This window comes from Podarcis melisellensis, assembly GCF_964234715.1.
Source record: "Podarcis melisellensis genome assembly, chromosome: 11".
In the NCBI taxonomy this organism is placed as follows: domain Eukaryota; kingdom Metazoa; phylum Chordata; class Lepidosauria; order Squamata; family Lacertidae; genus Podarcis; species Podarcis melisellensis.
In genome coordinates, this window is record NC_138543.1 from 4,276,249 (window position 1) to 4,296,674 (window position 20,426).

Below are 20,426 nucleotides of genomic sequence, written 5' to 3' on the forward strand. Positions count from 1 at the left end.
AAGAGGCACAGCGATGGGGAGGTGGTGTAATGCAAATAGTGTGACTGCAAACAGCAGTGACTCAGCTGTCGGGAGGTTAGGTGAGCTGGCCCCACCACACCATTTGCTATTGATCCATGCTATAATTAAGGTAAGATTGAAAATATTGCTATGATTTAGAGTAAGTGAAAGTTTATATTAGGAATTCAGTCTCCATTATTTTTATGCTCCAGTACAGGCATAGGCAAACTCCGGCCCTCCAGTTGTTTTGAGACTACAATTCCCATCATCCCTGACCACTGATCCTGTTAGCTAGGGATGATGGGAATTGTAGTCTCAAAACATCTGGAGGGCTGGAGTTTGCCTAAGCCTGCTCCAGTACCTTGGGAAATGAGTGTTCAGACCCCTGGGCTCTCACTCGTGGGGTGCCTCAAGGTTCCGTCCTCTCCCCTATGCTTTTTAACATCTACATGCAGCTGCTGGGAGAGATCATCAGGGGGTTTGAGCTGGGTGTTATCAGTATGTGGATGATACCCAGCTCTGCCTCTCTTTTAAATCAGAACGAGTGAAGGCGGTGAAGGTCCTGTGTGAGTGCCTGGAGGCAGTTGGAGGATGGATGGTGGCTAACAGATTGAGGTTGAATCCTGACAAGACAGAAGTACTGTTTTAGGAGGGCGGGGCGGGTGGGTTTGGAGGACTCCCTGGTCCTGAATGGGGTAACTGTGCCTCTGAAGGACTAGGTGTGCAGCCTGGGAGTCATTTTGGACTCACAGCTGTCCAAGGAGGCACAGGTCAGTTCTGTGTCCAGGGCAGCTGTCTACCAGCTCCATCTGGTGTGACGGCTGAGACCCTACCTGCCTGTGGACTGTCTTGCCAGAGTGGTGCATGCTCTGGTTATCTCCTGCTTGGACTACTGCAATGCGCTCTGTGGAGCTACCTTTGAAGGTGACTCGGAAACTACAACTACCGGTAATCCAGAATGCGGCAGCTAGACTGGTGACTGGGAGCGGCCGCCGAGACCACATTACACCGGTCCTGAAATACCTACATTGGCTCCCAGTACGTTTCCGGACACAATTCAAAGTGTTGGTGCTGACCTTTAAAGCCAAACGGCCTCGGTCCTGTATACCTGAAGGAGCATCTCCACCCCCATTGTTCTGCCCGGACCCTGAAGTCCAGTGCCGAGGGCCTTCTGGCGGTTCCCTCACTGCGAGAAGCAAAGATACAGGGAACCAGGCAGAGGGCCTTCTTGGTAGTGGTGCCCACCCTGTGGAATACCTCCCACCAGATGTCAAAGAAATAAACAACTATCGGACTTTTAGAAGACATCTGAAGGCAGCTCTGTTTAGGGAAGCTTTTAATATTTGATGAATTATTGTATTTTAATATTTTGCTGGAAGCCACCCAGAGTGGCTGGGGAAACCCAGCCAGATAGGCTGGGTATTAATAATAAATCATTATTATTATATAATCAACTTCACAGTCTTAAATCATGCTGAGAAATCCATTTTAGAAGAAAATTGAGATACCATTTTGTTTTAACTTACAGGGTTTTGTCAGTGGAATAACAGGAATAGTAACAAAGCCAATAAGAGGTATGATCATTCTCTCAGTTCATACTGTGTTATTTGAGCCTAAAGCTGCTATTTGCTGAGATATACTTTATGTGAAAAACAAACAAGCTACTTTTTGCCTGCTGCTGACAAATGAAGCAAAAATAATGTATGTTTACAATTGTTATATACAATGTGTCATAGTTTTAATTAGCGCTAAGCCAAAATAGCCTGTCTATCTAACATTTTGCAGGCTGTGACTGGATGGGAGTGCATTTTGATAATATTTAGGAGAACTTACAGAGAGGGGTGAAGTTTTTTCAGGACCAGACTGAGGGCTGAAAGTACTGCTTGCACTCTGATTTGGATCCAAATATGCATTTTGTGAAACCTTTTATACTCTTCCTCTCCCTTAAAGCCCTCCTTTAATCTGGAAAAGTTTATGGAATAACTCACACCTTAGCCTTAATTGTAGCAAATCATAAGAGATGCTTTCTTTAAAAAGATGTTCATTTATTTGTTAAGAGTGTGGTGCTGATAACCCCAAGGTTGCAGGTTCAGTCCCCAGCTGCATATTCCTGCATTGCAAGGTGTTGGGCCAGGTGATCCTCTGGGTCCTTCCCAACTCTACAATTCTGTGATGCTGTGATTCTATTTTATGTTTTGTTGTTTGCTGCTGTCATTGTTTTCTAGGAGCCCAGAAAGAAGGAGCAACAGGTTTCTTCAAAGGCGTTGGAAAAGGATTAGTGGGAGCTGTAGCAAGACCCACTGGAGGAATAATAGATATGGCTAGCAGCACCTTTCAGGGAATTAAAAGGTAGGAATGTATTTATTACCATTATTTGTGACCACCACCATCACAAAGTGACTGCGCCATACTGTTCACATTTCAGCCCTTGATCAGTAATTTTATTTAAACATTCCTTAATAAAATTATCAGTGCTGATAACACAGGTACTTTAAATAAAATGATAACAACTTTAATTAAAAAAAAATCAACAGTTGTACAGATGATTTTATTTTATAAAACTTGTATTATTATACTTTTATAATACTTGTATTGCTTTTCTTTGAAATATTTCCCCTAAATATGAAACATATTATTAGCTTGGAATAGAAGTACTTGAAAAAATAGAATTTTAAATATGTCATTATGTGTTAGTGTATGTTTCTCAGCTTGGCATAGGAGACATCTGTGTAGACAGTTGTGTTCTGTAATTCATCCAAGACAGGCACATGTTGGGGTTAGCTAAGTTGCATGTGCTCTGCCCTTCGGACTCCTTCACTTTAGTTCCTGTCATTTCCCAAAGCGTATGTGTTTTTTCTACTCTACACTATTTTTTTGCCTTGTGAGCTCAGGTTCTTTCTTTTCGCTGTATTTCCCTCTCCTTTATTCCTTCTTTGCCTTTTCAAAAAAGTTTTACTAAAAAACTATAACCCTTACCTCTTACTCCATTCTTTTCTTACTGTGCCTTCAGATTGTCATAGTTATACCATTAAAAACTACAAAGAAAAAAAATAGCATACTAAGAGAATTATGCAAAATTTGCTGTTATGAACCGTTTTATACCACTGTGTTTTATTTTCTTCGTCCACTGTGCGAAATATGAACAAGCCAGGGCTGAATTGATATTACCCTTGCTGGTACATTTCCCGGAAAAATCAGAGGCTCACTATGTCAGGTTCCTATTGGAAGACCGGACAGACGCTAGAACATTAGCAGTGGCAAAGTTTTTATTGGTGGTGGCAAGAACCAATGATCCCTATCTTTAAGTCTGAACAAAATGCTTGTTTAACCTGGAGGTAGGCTGTCTGAATTGTGCATTGCATTGTAACGATTTGTTGGGTCTCTGGACCGTAATAAAGATTGATTGATTTTCTTTGTGGTGAGAGAGCCTCCCCCATAATAGAGATATTCAGGCTCCCCTGCTCTCAGTGTTCTTTCCCAGCATTCAGATCTCCACTGGCTCTTGGTACATCCATGCTATGGGAAATACACCTACTGGAGCTAGAAATATAAAAAATAAATTTAAAAAATTGTCCAGTAGCACCTTAGAGACCAATTAAGTTTGTTCTTGGCATGAGCTTTTGTATACTTTCTACTATGTCAGACCAACACGGCTACCTACCTGAACCTACTGGAGCTGGTTTTGGTTTGTGGAAAGGGTGTTCACTCTGTCGCAAGACACTAGACAGGAGCAAAGACTTATGGGAAGCAGGCTGGACTCCCTCAGTTTTTCCTCCTGTCTAGACGTAGGCAGTACATTCCTCCTGACTCAGCTACGGTTTTTACTAGTTTCAGAATTTGTAATTTGTATTGCTTAGCTATTTAACCTTGTTTTATATGGATGTTTATAATTTATTAAAACATTTTAGAATATTCATGAAAATATTTATTCTATTTCTGTCTTAACTTTCCTCCCCCTCAGAGCTACAAATGCTTCCGAAGATGTTATGAGCTTGCGTCCTCCCCGCTTCTTTGGTGAGGATGGAGTCATTCGACCATACAGGTTAAGAGACGGTGCTGGAAGTCAAATGTTACAGGTGAAGAAACTAAACCTTCAAGGAGACATAATATAATACACTTTTTACATGCACATACATTCCTCTTCCATACTTAAACATATATATTTAAAAAAAAAATATTAGGAACAATTATTCCTATTTATGCATTCAGGAATGTTTTAGTATTGAGTCAGTGGAGACCATTTTTTCAATTTCCATTAACAGTATATGTTACCTGTTGGTTTCAAGATTATTTGACATTTTTTATTTAAGTTTTTGAAAATAATAATAATCTGCTTTTATAATAACAGGGAATAAGTCAGTCTATCGGCGCATCCTTCTCTCTCCATCTGTTGCATGTGTGTCTGTGTGCAGAACTATGGATGCACATTTCTGCATGCTCCGGATGGCCTGTATTGTCCCTCTCATTTTCTCTGTGATAGCACTGTCCACAAGACAGATGTGTTTATTAGACCTAAGAAAGCTGCTAGATTTCAAGATAAGAATTTTTAGTTAAAATACATTAGAAATGTAGCTTAGAGAGGCAGCTGAAATAGCAGTCTTCGGTTGGAAGGAATGTGAAAACAAAACAAAAAATCAGCTACTGCAGCTGATTTCACTTTGTTTTAACCCTAGCGTGTGGGATTTTTACTGCAGAGATCTTGGATATCATATAAGCATACTTAAAGTTAAGTATGTATCCTAAGTGCTATTTTTTAATTGTTTAATAAAAATAGAGATTTGCGAAATGGTCAGTGTGAGGGGATGTAAGTAGGATAACAGATCCAAAGTAGTGGGGGGGGGGGGAAGCAACAACATTTATATTGAAATGTTTTCTAAAGCCTTAACTATATAACCTACACAAATGCCTTAATGTGAAGGGACACAACAAAGAATAAATATTGAGATGAAAAGAAATGCACTTAATCTTTTTGAAATGTTTTTATATTTATAGAAGTCTTTATTTGAAATGTTACTATAGTACTTCAATACAGGTTTTTATTTTATTTAAAAATTATTTTTTATAGTCTATAAAACTCATAGTATTTTGAATATTGGCCATTGTTGACTAGTTTTTATCTAGAACAATTTTAAAAATAAAAAATAAATAAAGGAGTTTATTTTACTATGAAATTGAAACATGATAGTGGGTAGTGGAATTAGTTGTGAGAAATAAGTGTATAGAAATGTTGAGAAACAAAGACTACTGATGGAAGGAGCAAATTGGCTGCAAGAGTCTCTCTGGGAGCTCACACACTCATGCCTACCTGCTAAGACAGAGTCTCTTTTAGCATAATGTGTGAACCAAGCCACTGTGTAGTTACTGTTTTCCTTCTTTGTTTGATAAATTGGAACAGTTGAATTGAGAACAATTCCCAGATCCTTTTTGTTAAGTTTGGGAAAGTTCAAAATTGTTAAATCTGTGGCCTCATAGTGAAAAATGGGAATTTGAGTATATTCCCAACAATTAATTGAGCAGCTGCTTCCACATGTGCATGGAGAACGTCACTCAGTCACTCAGTTCACATCCTACTATCTGAAAGTGGTTGTGCAAGCATTGGTCACAATGATTTATTTTTGATTAATTAATACATTTTATAATAGTTTAGACACTCCATATTCAGATAAAGATTTCTGTAAGCAGATTTACTGTACTTGAGGGTACAGTGAGACAGACATAGAAATACATTCTATAGCTCTCCTGTGATTTTGGCAGGAAGGGAACTCTGGTATTGGCACCACCATCCCTAGTAGTACATATACGCTTAGATTTAGTCTGTTGTGATCACATATTAGAACTGGATAAATGGACACGGGCTGAGTCCTGATACCCCTTTCCTGCTGTCAATTTACTGGGAGAGGCAATTTAGGATCATTACAATTGACTGTTCAATTTAGTCTGGGAAACATAGGGGATTCTGGCCAATGATGAGATGGACTTCACCATCTTCTCCTATCCTACGGTACTTAATTAATTTAAGTAGTGTTGTAAAATTGGCTCACAAGGTGGCTTGATCAGCTTATGTATGGAGTGCTTACATGTGCTCCACCATAAGTTGAAGCAGCTATGGTAAACCAAAGCAGTTATTGTAAACCAGATTTGCAAATTGCAGTTTTGGAACTGAATAATGTCTGACTGATACCAGCAATTTATGGTGCAGAACCAGCAATTTATGAGTACAGAAACTTTCATATGCAGAGTTCCTCCGCCTGTGGAGACTTATCTATATGCATTCCAAGGTATTAAGCAAATCTGTGTGCAGATCAGTGCAAAGAAAACTCTCTAACTCACAGGTTTCCTGTTTTATACTTTGATTTATAAAATCTATGTGGTCTAAAAATAGAAAACACAAATAGAGTAGGTTTTATATAGTACAGAAAGCTGTGGTTCAGCTGTGACTGTGCTTTGTAAGTTCCAAAGTCTTTTGAGCAATAGGTTTTGAGATTTGCATATATTTATAGAAAAAATAAACTTGGAGTTGTTTTAGTGAGTGGTGTGATATAGGATTACATTTGTAATTCTTCTTCTGCATACTAAAAATTCAAAAGTTGCATCTCATCTTTCTTTTTTTGCATTTTTAAAAATAACAAATAATTAAACTTTCCAGCTTCAACTAACACTTCTGCTTCTTTCTTCTCTTACCATGCTTGCAGAAAAGACAGGCCTGCAGAAAATGGACTATGTGTCATATTAGTGATAGTGATGATGATGACAGTTAGAGTAATATGTACTTTCTCTGCTGAATTATCAAGTAAAATGCTGCCACTTTAAGTTTAACTGCCACAGAAAAGCAAAAATTATAGTAGCTGTTTTACAATTGTGTCTTAAATGTAAGTTTAAAAATATACACTAATGAAGTCTAAGCACAAACACAAAGAAAATTGTTGTTTTAATTGTCTTTATTTGAATGCTGTTGCTTTGACAGTACTTTGACAATAATCTTGTAACTATGATTTTTCCCCAGTCAAAATATATACTGTTTTTAAATAGTATATTTTCCATTTACATCATTATTTTAATTTTATGCATTAAATTTAAAATCATTTGTGCATTTTTACGCAAAATGCCATTTAGATATAAGTACTCAGTGTTGCCCTATAACTGTGTTCATTGTTGTTGTTAAATTTTAGTTTTAGGTATTGAAAATTGTGTATGAATATTCTGTAATAACAATAAATGAGTCTATATAAAAAAAGATTGATCTGATCTGTTCAAACATCCCTACCATTATTTATTATCTTACATATTTGTCACTTGCTTTATCAACTTTTATTTTTAAAAACACATTTATAGTTTACATCCTTTCATTTTCAGAAACTTAATTTAACATTTTTGCCTTAAACTTTCATTTAGTTCAAACATCTTGTGAAATACAGTATGAAATATGAGGCTTTTAATTCTAACCCTGTGGTTCAAATTGAAACTACTGATGATTTGACTTTTAAGTGAAGGGGCTACAACCACAAGGTGCTGCAAGGTGGAAGAGAGCCCGTGGAAGAGAAACTCACTTGGAAATATTTTGATTATCAGTCACTAGTCCAGCCACTAATCAGCCAATTTGCCAGAGAAAATAAGAATATGTAAAGGCTTTTGACTGAATTTCAAGAATATGTAAAGGCTTTTGACTGAATTTCAGAAATTTGCATGGAGAGAGTAGATGCCCTTCATTTCTTCTGATCAGTGTACAACAGGAAAATACACAGAAATGCTAAAGTAGGGAACCAGTGTCATCCTGACCAAGGCAACTGAAGACATATAAAAGACCTAAAGGAGTTTATTGCCACTGTGCTAGTAGGTGAGGAGGAGCCTAGGTGGTGGACTGTGCATAGCAGTGTCTGTTGTTGGGTATCACTATTACAGGAGCTGCTACTCTACTTAAATGTTTTATTTATAGGTGCTTCATGATGTTTTCTTTCCATTCAGTTACACCATGTGATTATGATAGTATAAGAACATGCCTTCTGTAAGCATATCATTGAAACATTGCAAGGTTTATCTATCTTGTGAATCTGAGAGAAAAGAAATTTTTGACTTAGATATTAATGCTTTTACTTTTCAGTAATCCCTAGGGAATGGACGGTCATCTCTGCAGCAGTGCAGCTGCTGATGAGCCAGAGTCAGAAACTGGGCATCTGTGAAAGCTTATTTCCTTAGATTTATGGACCAATGAGTAGGGATGGGAGTTTTCAGAAATCTGAATGTCAGGATTACCTGCACATATTTTTTTTCTGACCACAATCTCACTCCCTAATCATAATAAGAAGCATGGGGTTTATGTATTGATCCACACAAAAAATGATCAATTTGTGCATATTATATGCATTTATATATTTAATATTAGACTTGTATGAATGTTATACACATGTACACTCCAGGTTTCCTAAATGACCAAGCACATAAAAAGATAAATACAAAAAGGCATATGACTATTATAAAAGGTATGTATTAATATAAAATTACGCTACAGAAATATCATACAGCATGAGGCTTTCCTCTTTAAGCAAACCCAAGCATGAGCTGTTTGGTTGTACGTGTGTGTTCAGTATAAGAGGTTATCCAATATAAGCAAAGTACAATTGGGTCAGAACCACTAAATTCCATGCATAAATTGACAATAATATTTTGAAAGGGGGAATATTTGGGTATTTTAAAAATAAAGATCAACTATGTGGTTGTAAAACAAAATAGTATGCACTATTCTAGGCTAGAAACAGTGAGGGAAATATAAATAGCCAGTTTTCTCATTCTCGAAAAATTGAGGGCGATGGCCAAAATTAATTCTACTCAGAGTAGACCCTAGGACATAAATGGATGTGTAACTACACTCACCTTTTAAATGTTATGAAAACAATATTTTAATTATTCTAAAACATCAATACATTTGGTTTTTCTTTTGCTTCCTTCTCCACAAGGTCTACCCAGTTTCTCGAAGGGGGTAGCTCTGCAGTGCGATCTGGTGTCACATTTTAATAATGCATTATTAACATTAGAAAACAACTTCATATGGCTATATGGTTATCTCAGCTATTCTTTAACTCATTTTTAGCATTCAAAACCATGGGTGTAGATCCGCCCTGAATGAGCTGTGGAGGTAGCAGCCTACAATGGGAATTACAATTCCAACACCAATTTATATCAGAATATTTTAATTATAAGATTTCTATTAGATTCGCAGATTCGGTGCTAGAATCAGGGCAGCATTTCTGCAAGGACCCCCCTCCTGGCCCCTGAAGCCCATTGCCCTGCTCCTTTATGCTGTTGTTACCTGTTTCCCTGTCCTCTTAAGAGTGCAGGAAGCAAAAGGAGCAGCAGGGGAAGTAACCTCCGCTTGCCTTGTCTTCTTGTAGGCAGTAATGCAGATTGGGCCTGAAAGCAGAGGGCCAGCAAGTGAGCAGTGTTGACAGTGCTAGCCAGGGTAGCCCACTGGGGACAACTTGCCTAAAGGCCATGTAAAACCTGGATATAGTACAGAACAGATTTTCAGGAAAGAGAATCTTGGCACCTAGTTTGGAAATTGGCAAATGGGTAAGCATCTTTGTACAGAACAGAAACAAGCTCGTCTCCCTAGTGATGGTGCAATCCAGGCTTGGAAATAGTTATGAGAAATGTTGAGGGATAAAAACTACTGATGGTGAAGTAGACTGACTGCAGTGAAAACGAAGGTTCAACTGTGTCCTTCTTCCGGGTCACAGCAGCTGACTTTGCAGAATCCTTCTTTTACAGCTGTCTGACGGATGATTGTAACTCTACTGGAAGACTGAAGAACATTTTACCTAGTGCTCTTTTCCATTTCCACCCCTCCAGTGAAATTTGGTCTTTTTCCTACAGGATACATGCTGCCAACACAACAGTCTTTATAAATAGTTTAACATATGAAAGGTTTACATGTATTTAGATCCCCAACCACAATTTCCAGAATAAGTGATTGGGGATATATATAAATTGTATATTGTTTGGCGTATAACTTCTTCAATGTCAAAGCCTTAAAGAGACAGTAAGAAGGATCCATCAAAGGAGATCTGTGTGTAAAAAATGGTGAACCACTACACAGATTACCTTTCTGACGTTTTGATATAGCAGTAACCAATTGTTGCACTACTATGTGGCTGCCATTCTCTATTGTTCTCACTTTTCTTTACTCTGAACATCTTTCCAAAAGCACTGTTGTGATTCCAGTTCAAATAACCCAATCCAGAAGAAGTGTGGTTAATAGAGTAAGGAGTAGCTTCAGGATGTGATTTAGTGGCACTACTAGTCAGAATAATGCTGTTATTGAGTCCTTCCTCTTTTGCCTTGGAAAAAATATGTGTCTTTCAGTGGTACGAGCAAGTAAGCCATTCTTGCATTTGCTTGAAGAGAGCACCAGGCATGTTGGTCAATGGCTACTGGAGGATAAAGAGGGGTGAATGCTTAGTGGGGGTGACTGAGTAAATTAAATGATATAATCAAGATGCATGAAAGCATTCAAAAATTAAGCACTTCGTGCAAGTAATGGGCTCTGCTAAGTATTGAACTTTCAGTTTCAAAATGAATTATGAAAATGACAGTAAGGTGGCATTTAAAAGAGTGGTAATAACAAGCAGCAAAGAGCAGGTGAAAAACATGGAAGGAAAAATACAAAAGAAAAGCTGAATGATGAGGCAGAACTCTTTATAATTCAACCCAGTTAACACCAGGTTTCTGATACACTTTTTTTTTTTTGCCCCATCCAGTCTTCAATCCACAATGGAATCACATAGTTGAAATGAGGTATTTTAGGGTGCTCATCAGTCATATTCAGTGCCAAGATTCCTTAAACAAGACCTCTCTGGTAACTGCTTTTTCTCCTTGGGAAAGAGATGCACTGAACTTCCCTAAGCAGCTGAAATATTTGCTATTTTGCTTCCTTTGTTCTGTCACTTCACATAAATTTGTAAGTCTGAAATGTCTGTTCACATATAACCTGAATGAAGTATTTCTAGAGCTAGAGCCATGTGAAGAGTGTGAGCTGGGAGGTAGGAAGTATAAATCTCCCCACTGCCATCTCTGTCTCCCCCCTCCGTAGACAATGTGTGGATAATGTTTTGTGAGGATTGCTGAGATTTAATTTGTGAAATAATTTGGTTGCTTGGATTAAAAAATAAGTTCTACAAAGCAAACCTGATATTGCTAGTGTATTGGAATCCTCAGATTCACCTTGTCTACTATATAATAAATGGTTCTATATCAGTGGCTAGTTTGGAATATATTATGGATTGCAGTGTTTTGTATGTTTTGTAGAATTTCTTCTAATGAACTTGCAGTGAAAAATTAGCATTTTTATAAAGTATAATTATCTTACAATCTACTCACTCTCTTAAATGCACTACCAAAATTGTTTCTATGCTGTATTTAAAGGATTTAAAATGTTGTTCCTTATTATTTCCTTTTCATTCTAATTTAAAATCTAAATTAAACTTTTGGTTTTAGTTCAAGAAAACATTTAAATATATCAGGCCTGTTCTGTAAAAACAAACCACCCATTTTATGTATAGATGTATGATGATTGAATTTTTATGCAATATAAAGTATTGCTGTTTGACTTTAGGGAGTGTATGAATTGGGGACTTTTGGTTCTCTCTCTCTCATTGGTGTGGGGGGACTGATAACATGATGTAACATTTGTGCTTGACACTTTTTGAAAATACTGTATATAAACAGTTGAGGAACATTTCAGCATGGGATGGTACTATGAGTCAGAGGTCAGCAGCTTATTTTTATTCACTTCAAGTTAAAAAAAAATCAGCTATGGTTTAAGGAAGATCCACCAGTCTGGATTGCATGCCTCAAAAACAGTTCACTCCTTTAAAACCATCATATATGATTGGACGCTTATGTCTGAAACCATGATTATTTACATAGATGTATTCCATTTACTGAGAAATACAATAAGAAATGGTTTCTGTAACAATTCAGGTTGAATTTGAATGGTCTTCTCTTTTGAGTATTATAGCATAGTACTTTCAAGGTTATAAACATCTGAATAGCCCAATATGATGTACTCATAATTTTAGATAAAAGGTTTTTCACATTCCAGGATGATGAAGCATCATGTGGAAGGATGTTTACAGTTAGGTCAACTCTCTATTACAGTACTACTAGGTGTGAAAGTTCTTCTTAATCATGGCAGATATTAAATGTCCTCAATATATGTGATGTATACATGTTTTATAATAAGCTGAAATTAATAATAATGTAAGCTGAAATTAATAATAATGTTAGACATTAATATTTTCCTCAGAAAGAACTTTCTATACTCTAGGGAATTCTATACAACTGTCTTTCTCTTTTAGAATATTGAAAATGGAAGATTTGCCAAACTGAGATACTTTACACATGCAATGGTTAATAGTACAGATTTACTAATGGTAACAAAGAGGTAAGGTTCGCCATTTGTCCAGTTAACTTTATAAGCTGCATGCATTGTTACACTTGTTTTTTTGCTCACTCAGTAATAATATATATAACATAAACAGTGTGTTTAGATTTTCCCTTAACATTTAAATGAAAGAAACTCCAATCGTCCTTAAAGGTAAAGATATTGAAGGCTATATTTTACAACAGAAGACCAAGATTTAGAATGTTTTTATGTTACCTCAAAGCACTTGATTAGACTTTTCACAGTAGTTAAGACTGGAGATTGTGTTTATATTGTTAGTGTGTATGTGAAAATCTGGAACTGATAAATGGTAGTCGGAATAACAATTCCTGGGATAAGCCCTCCTTCATTCTCTCTCTTAAGAACTTTTCTAACTGATGTGCTTCAATTAAGTAGTTCCTTGTGGGTGCAGGTGTCCATATATATTGAAACTACATCAGCGAAAGCTTCCTTGTTCAATTTAGTAGAAGAGACAGTTCCATGAGTATAAAGAAATTTGCAATGTCTCTGCCTCTCTTGACTGAAGAGTAAGGGCGCCAACAGGATTTTCTGTGCTCAGTGCACAGCATGGGAAGTGGGATATCTGAGCTACTTGTAAAGGAAACCAATTTGCATAAAATTTAGCTATGCTTTGTGTCATATGCAAATTTGTGTCCTTTTTTGCAGGTAGCATCGAGAGCTCTCCAGAACATGAATAACATATGCTTGATAAACATATATATAATTGTATCTTCATACTGGAAAATACTTAACATGTTGAATTTCTGCCAGCCTCAAAGGCACAAGAATGACATGGCAGAAAACATGCCTAAACCTCTTTGCAAAGTTTTCACATTTTATATTTGCCATTTTCAGGGAGGAGGTGGATTCTTTAACACCTACTGTGTAGTAGTATTTGCAGAAAATAACATTTAAGTATATGATCTTAGATGATAAAAGAACAAACTACTTAGATACAAAGGGCTGGAAAATGAGACAGAAGGGGAGGGAGAAACAGCAGCTCCTTTGGATTCCAGGGATTCCAATCACCTGGTTTCCAAACAACTCACTCGTCTATCTCAGCCCTAACTTCACTCATTGGCGACACTAAAAGGTGGGAGCAGTCAGGTTGGCTCATCTCAGAGAAATCACTTAGAAGGGTACCTGTGCATTTTGTTTCATAACTTGCTTTCCAGGAGGGCTAGAGACTTAAAAAAATAATGAATGGAAGCTCAGAGTCTGGGCCCCCTTCATGATGTGGGCTCAGTACATCAGTACTCCCTGTATTCACATCTCAGTGGCCCTATGAAACAGAATAGGAAAGCAACAGGAACTCTGTTTGATTATTAGAACAGGCACCTTGAAATCAGCGGAATATATATTTAGCGGTAGTGCATTAGTTTTATTCTTACATAGGAACCAATTCCTTGGGGCTGTGGGGGCTTTGCCCCCCACCAATAAAATATTTGAGAGGTCTGCCCCCACCCCCCAGCTTGATAGGCACTGCCACTCAAATAGTGTGTGCGCACCACATCGTGTGATTGATTATGCAGGGTGGGGCCTACCTGCCCGCCCCCATATTTTATTCAAGTTGGCACCCCTGCATAAGAAATAGTATGTCACTTTGAAGGTATACAGCTAAGGTTCCCCCCACCAAGCCACTGTTGCTATCCAATATTGTGCACGCTCATTTCCTTTTCCTGCCTTCCCCACTGCAGTTTCCCACACCACTTCAAATATTCTCTAGGGTTTCTCAGATTTCCAGAGCAAATTTGGAAGGATAGGCACAATTGGATACCACTCCACATAACTACAGTCATACCTAGTGTTGTGTTTGCCTCAGGTAGAGTGTTTTCAGGTTGCGTCCCGCGGCAACCCAGAAGTACCGGAAAGGGTTACTTCCTGGTTTTGCCGCTCGCACATGCGCAGACATGCAATATGATGTCACGCGCATGTGCAGAAGCGGCAAATCGCGACCCGCACAGACGCTGTTCATGTTGCGAACAGGTCTCCGGAACGGATCCCGTTCGCAACCAGAAGTACCACTGTAATTCCACATTTACAAGGGAATTTACGCCTTAATGTTTCTCAAACATTATCCCCACCCCATCATGCTTCTGAAACTGAAGGAAATTTCAGATGCACCTCATAATATGGCATAAATATCCCGCTACCATTAGACGGATAATGTTATTAACCATGCATAAAGCACCTCTCTGGATCCTGACCAGAGTTTTGGCTGACAAAACTTGCTTTATTTTCTAACTGAAATATTATTGAAACATGAAACCCTACAAGCTTTTTCAAGGAACTAACAAATTCAATTCAGTGAAGACGCAGGAACCCTTGTTTTTTTTGTTTTTGTTTTTTTTGTTTTGACCTTAATTATTAGAACGTGACTGAACAAAAGTATGTGTTCAGTTCAACTATTGCTGCTGCCTGGTTATCATTCTATATGCCAGCTGTTCCTTATTATATATTGATTTCTGCATCTTTAAAGAAGAATGTAGTTGTCTTCTTTGACTGAATTAATATACACACATATATGATTAGGTTCCACTGGCATCATTGTGCAAATCCATATGTGTGTATTTCATTGTGGAATTAATAAACCATCAAACTGGGTGATAACAAGGCAACTTTTAATTTTTTATTTAAAAAGTAATTGTTGTATTTCTGCTTGCTTTGTTTTAATGGTTTATTTTGTATTCTTGTTTAGTGGCATATTATTCGTGACAAGAGGTACATTTGGACAGTTGACATGTGAATGGCAGTACACCTATGATGAATTTACCAAGGAGCCATTCATTGTTGATGGACGGAGGTTGCGCATTGAAGCAAAGGTACCATGAGAGACTTCAGCTTGTTGTAGAATGTATTAGATTAGCTTCAGAGTATATTTTAAAAATAAAAGTCATTTGTCTCCAGTAGAATTCAGCAACTTAAGTGGCATGTTGTTTTCCTTAACTTGCTAGTTTATTGTATTGTTGTTATATAACAAGTCAAATTTACCAAGCTAGTAATACCACCTATGAAAACTTACTTCACTAGTGTTGTTAATTCAAAGTTTTTACCGTATTTTTCGCCCTATAGGACGCACTTTTTCCCCTCCAAAAATGAAGGGGAAATGCGTGTGCGTCCTATGGGGCGAATGCAGGCTTTCGCTGAAGCCTGGAGAGCGAGAGGGGTCGGTGCGCACGGACCCCTCTCGCTCTCCAGGCTTCAGGAGAGCCGCAGCGCCAGTGCCACAAGGTCGGGGGACAGCGGGGAGGCGGAACGGCGCCATCCCGCTGTCTCCCAATGTGGTTTGGAGGCTGACGGCGGGGAGACGCGTGCTTCTCCCGGCCACCAGCCCCGCAAGCTCCGGGGACAGCTGGGAGGCGCAGCGCGTCCTCCCTCAGTCCCCGGACCTGATCTGCAGGCGGGCGACGGGGAGAAGAGCGCTTCTCCCCGCTGCCTGCCCCGCAAGCTCCGGGGACAGCTGGGAGGCGCAGCGCGTCCTCCCTCTGTCCCCGGACCTGATCTGCAGGCGGGCGACGGGGAGAAGAGCGCTTCTCCCCGCTGCCTGCCCCACAAGCTCCGGGGACAGCTGGGAGGTGCAGCGCGTCCTCCCTCTGTCCCCGGACCTGATCTGCAGGCAGGCGGCGGGGAGAAGAGCGCTTCTCCCTGCTGCCTGCCCCGCAAGCTCCGGGGACAGTTGGGAGGCGCAGTGTGTCCTCCCTCTGTCCCCGGACCTGATCTGCAGGCGGGCTGCGGGGAGAAGAGCGCTTCTCCCCGCTGCCGGCCCCACAAGCGCCTGGGGGGGAAATAATTTTTTTTCCTTTATTTCCCCCCCAAAAAACTTGGTGCGTCCTATGGGCCGGTGCGTCCTATGGGGCGAAAAATACGGTAATTCAAAGTTTCATGGTCACATAAAGGGGGCTTCAAATTCCCCCCCCCCATTTCTTCCTTTCTTCACCCCCCCCCCGTCAATGTTTTCCTGCATAGAGAACAAGACTCTTCTGGAAGGCACTCTCTTTTTCAGCCCTTGTGTTCTCTAAAGCAGTGTTTCTCAACCCCGGGGGCATATGGCCCCCAGGATATTCCAGGGGGGGCACAGGTGAAAATCGCATAAATGGGGGGGCACAGCACAAGACTAGGGGTCCACAGAAGGAAATGAGAAGTGGTGAAAACAGAAGTGACCAAGGAAAGAAAACAGGAAAGAAAAAAGAAAACAGAAAAGTGAGGAAAACGGAAAACAGAGAAGTGACTATGCTTCCCAAGCAAAGAGATTATTACAGGGTTTCTTGGAAAAGTCAAGCAGTATGCCACCAATATTGGATGTCAAGAATTCAGAGTTTTCCTCTTTAGCAGTTAGTGATGACTTGAAAGATGAAATAATGGTGTATGTGAATCATTTGAAGCCGCTTTGGAATGATATGGAAGTTTACTTCTGTGATCTGCTGGACTTGGATATTCTGGCCTGGGTAGCCTCCCATTTTCACATGCAGCAGAATTGGTGCTCCCTACCTTCTGCCCCAATCCCTCCCATCCATTAGAGAAAGGCTTACACTCAATCGATGTGCAGCACGCCCTTAAGGTATACATCATCTGGACAAAGGAGTTTAAATGTACACACACACCATTTGTCTCCTTTCTCCCTACTGCTGCCATCTAGAATGATTATTGCTCTATGCTATCTTGGTGGATGGGACGCGGGTGGCGCTGTGGGTAAAACTTCAGTGCCTAGGACTTGCTGATTGCAAGGTTGGCGGTTCGAATCCCCACGGCGGGGTGAGCTCCCGTCGTTCGGTCCCAGCTCCTGCCCACCTAGCAGTTCGAAAGCACCCCTAAGTTCAAGTAGATAAATAGGTACCGCTTTATAGCGGGAAGGAAAACGGCGTTTCCATGTGCGGCGCTGGTGCTGGCTCGCCAGATGCCGCTTAGTCACGCTGGTCACGTGACCCGGAAGTGTCTTCGGACAGCGCCGGCTCCCGGCCTCTTGCGCAACATGAGCGCGCAACCCTAGAGTCGGACACGAGTGGCCCGTACGGGCAGGGGTACCTTTACCTATCTTGGTGGATATGCATTTGCATCTTGATAGCCTATGAGTCCCTTACGGTCCACTCAATTCAGACCACAGCTGCATCTGCAGCCTTCTCCACTAATGCCCCTATTGGGGACATAGGCAGGGCAGCCACCCCAGCACAAGGCACTATAAGATTGATCTGTATTCCTTGGCCGAGGCTTCCTTTGGCCACAAGCTCTTATAGCAGGGCCTCTAACGTTAGCTCAGGTTGCAGTTGGACCTGCCTTAATTGGGTAAAGCTCTTTGAAATCCCAAGCCAGTGTCCCCCATGACGCCAGTAGGAGATAGTACAATTGATACTGACTCAAAATGTAGAGTTCTAAGGCATCATGGAGTCATTGGAGCCACTCCCTAATATGGACTGCAATGTGCCTCTGATTTGCTAATTCATGAGCCCTTTACAAAAAATAGTTAAGTTAAATGTTTAAGAGGAAAGTGGGCACCTGTTGTTTCCTTACTACTTGTGACTCCATTGATTGTTCGAGTTTGGCAAGTCCGCAAACCTAATTGGGGGCTGCCTCATGATCACGGTGGAGTCAGTGTGCAATCCACTATAAAGCTGTGAGCTATATGCTGGGAAAGTAAAATAACAGAAGTATTACATTTCATTTTACCTTGGAAAGCCAAATTAATAGGAAACTTATTTATTTTATAGGAACGAGTAAAGTCTGTATTCCATGCCAAAGAATTTGGAAAAATTATTAATTTTAAAACGCCAGATGATGCTAAGGTGAGTATCGAATACTACTGATCTAAATATGTTTACTTGAAAATAGTATACAGCCATAGTCCTAGATTCAGATAACCAAAATGTTGCTTGTGAGGGTGGCACCATGCATGTGTGACAGTAGTTCTCAGATGTCACATTGATGCATGTATAGCCCAGCTGGGAGTCTGGCAGCAGCCCCAGAAAATGGGATTTGCCCACATGTGGACTGCCTTTCAGTAGACAAGACTATATAGTTATATACTAATGTTCTGTGCTATTAATATTTAGATGAATATGTTGACTTACTTTCATTGTCTAATTTTTTTCTCAAATTTTCATAGTGGGTTCTCTCAAAACTGGAAGAAGTGAGGGAGAACCATCCAAAATTGTGACCATTTGTGCAAGATTCCAGGATGGACAAAACAGAGTGTGCCAAATTCAACATTTTGATTGAAGCTTAGCATGTGACATTGCTAAGACTATGAAGGGGATTGTTGATGTCTTCTACATAGCCAGAGTAGAAAAAAAATATGCCATGGTCAGTGTCATTTAAACTGTTCTAGAGCTGAGAACCTCTGCCAAATTGTGGCTTACTGAGCTTTTTATTTATAAATAATACAGAGTTACTTATATCAGGAGTAAAAATGATGTTTTCATGCATATTCTGTCACATGATTTAAAAAGACTAGATTAATCTTGTAATTTTATGTGATAATCAGGGTTCCCCCACCATCTAAGCTTTATTTCTCCTGTCATCGGGATTTTAATTAATATGCTATAATTGCCACATTACATGTTAATATAATGTAATTCACTGAAATTCAGTTAAATTCTTCAGGGAAAGACTGATTTAACCAGCAATGCTCTTATATTATGAATGATCTTGCTGATCTGTTTATTCAAGAAGCCTTTTTATTTACCAATATATATATCATGAGGTTATTTAGTTTTTTTAATACAAATAAACAGTTTGTGGTACTGTAATATTATTTTTAACACTCACTTTTTATATGATGCAAAAAATTAGCAAGGTGTTCTGGTACCTCACGATGATGGGTAGATGTACACAGATAAACATGCAATATTGAAATGATAACCTAGGCAGGGATGTGTCTTTGCAGCAATGCTTTGAATGGCATGATCTTTACTTTCAATACATAAAATTTTCAGCAAAGTCATCGAAACCTTCTAAAGAGCATGTTTTGAAATGGTATATAAACCTAAGGAACACTCTTGAATGAAAAACTATTTTGAGTGAGGGGAATCTAAATTTCATGCTCATGCTGAATGCATTGTCATTAATTTAAAAAAATGAGAACATTCATTAACTTTGGGTTGCATCCAACTGTTTTTCTTAGAATAGAGCCACTGAATTTCATGGACGTAAATTAGGCGAGTCTCTTAATTTCAGTGGGTCTGCTCAGAGTATGACTAACGTGGGAATACAACCCATTTCAGCTTTTAAACCCAAAACAATTCATAAGATCTTTTTAGTTCTGCATGAAAACAACAAGATTTCAGTATGTGGAGGGTTGCGTACACATTTCTTTTAATTTGATTTTGCTAGGCTATACAATAATGCCTATAAATGCACATGTAGATGAAGAAATCACGTCATAAAAGGGAAAAGAATGCAAATGTATGTAAGTGTATTGCCTAATCCAGATTTGACTTGTTTGATGCATGTAGTAAATGTCTGCTCCAGAATATTCTTTCCAAGCTCCTGTTTGGAGGATTGAGGTGAAAGAGATTGGCCCTCCTGAATTTGCTGGTGGTACTTAAACTCCTCAAACTGTAGCTTTGTTGTAAAAGCTAAATAAAGTAAATGGCATGCCAAATGTAATTGTATGTATTTATATAAAAGTCTTGCTTGCTCCATTATGTAACCACCTGAGGTGCTTAAAGGAATACATTGCAGTCTTCCCCATAACATTTTATTTCTTGCTATACAAAATGTATATTGAATTAATGGTTACTGGATATGCCAAAATATAACGTGTGTTGTGTCTCAAGAACATGAACGAACTCCAGATTCATTGGTTTAACTGACAGTCATATCATACTTGAGCATTAACACTTTGAGTTGTGGCCTTAAGCTGCAGACCAACCATACAGATCACGCCTTCTAAATGTGTACAATAAAGAGTGTGATGCCTCCTAGGCTGGTTACACGTTATTTTTGTTTGTGCTTATTAGATTTCTATCCCTGTGTCTGCTAGACCTGTAGAGAAAAA

At 39.2% G+C, this 20,426-nt stretch overlaps 1 protein-coding gene across 3 annotated transcripts in view; it reads left to right on the forward strand.

Moving 5' to 3' along the window:
• VPS13A (vacuolar protein sorting 13 homolog A) overlaps positions 1 to 20,368 on the forward strand; it is a 155,035-nt gene extending 134,667 nt beyond the window's left edge. For 2 of the 3 annotated variants that reach the window (XM_081930331.1, XM_081930332.1), the window contains exons 66-72: positions 1,529 to 1,574; positions 2,226 to 2,349; positions 3,962 to 4,076; positions 12,351 to 12,436; positions 15,135 to 15,258; positions 18,139 to 18,213; positions 18,534 to 20,368. In XM_081930331.1, the coding sequence (XP_081786457.1) occupies positions 1,529 to 1,574; positions 2,226 to 2,349; positions 3,962 to 4,076; positions 12,351 to 12,436; positions 15,135 to 15,258; positions 18,139 to 18,213; positions 18,534 to 18,584 (621 nt within the window). In that variant the 3' untranslated portion in view covers positions 18,585 to 20,368. Of the gene's footprint in view, positions 1 to 1,528; positions 1,575 to 2,225; positions 2,350 to 3,961; positions 4,077 to 6,692; positions 7,233 to 12,350; positions 12,437 to 15,134; positions 15,259 to 18,138; positions 18,214 to 18,533 lie in introns of those variants that run through there. The other variant, XM_081930333.1, reaches the window with a different exon arrangement.
• Positions 20,369 to 20,426: the final 58 nt, after the last annotated feature.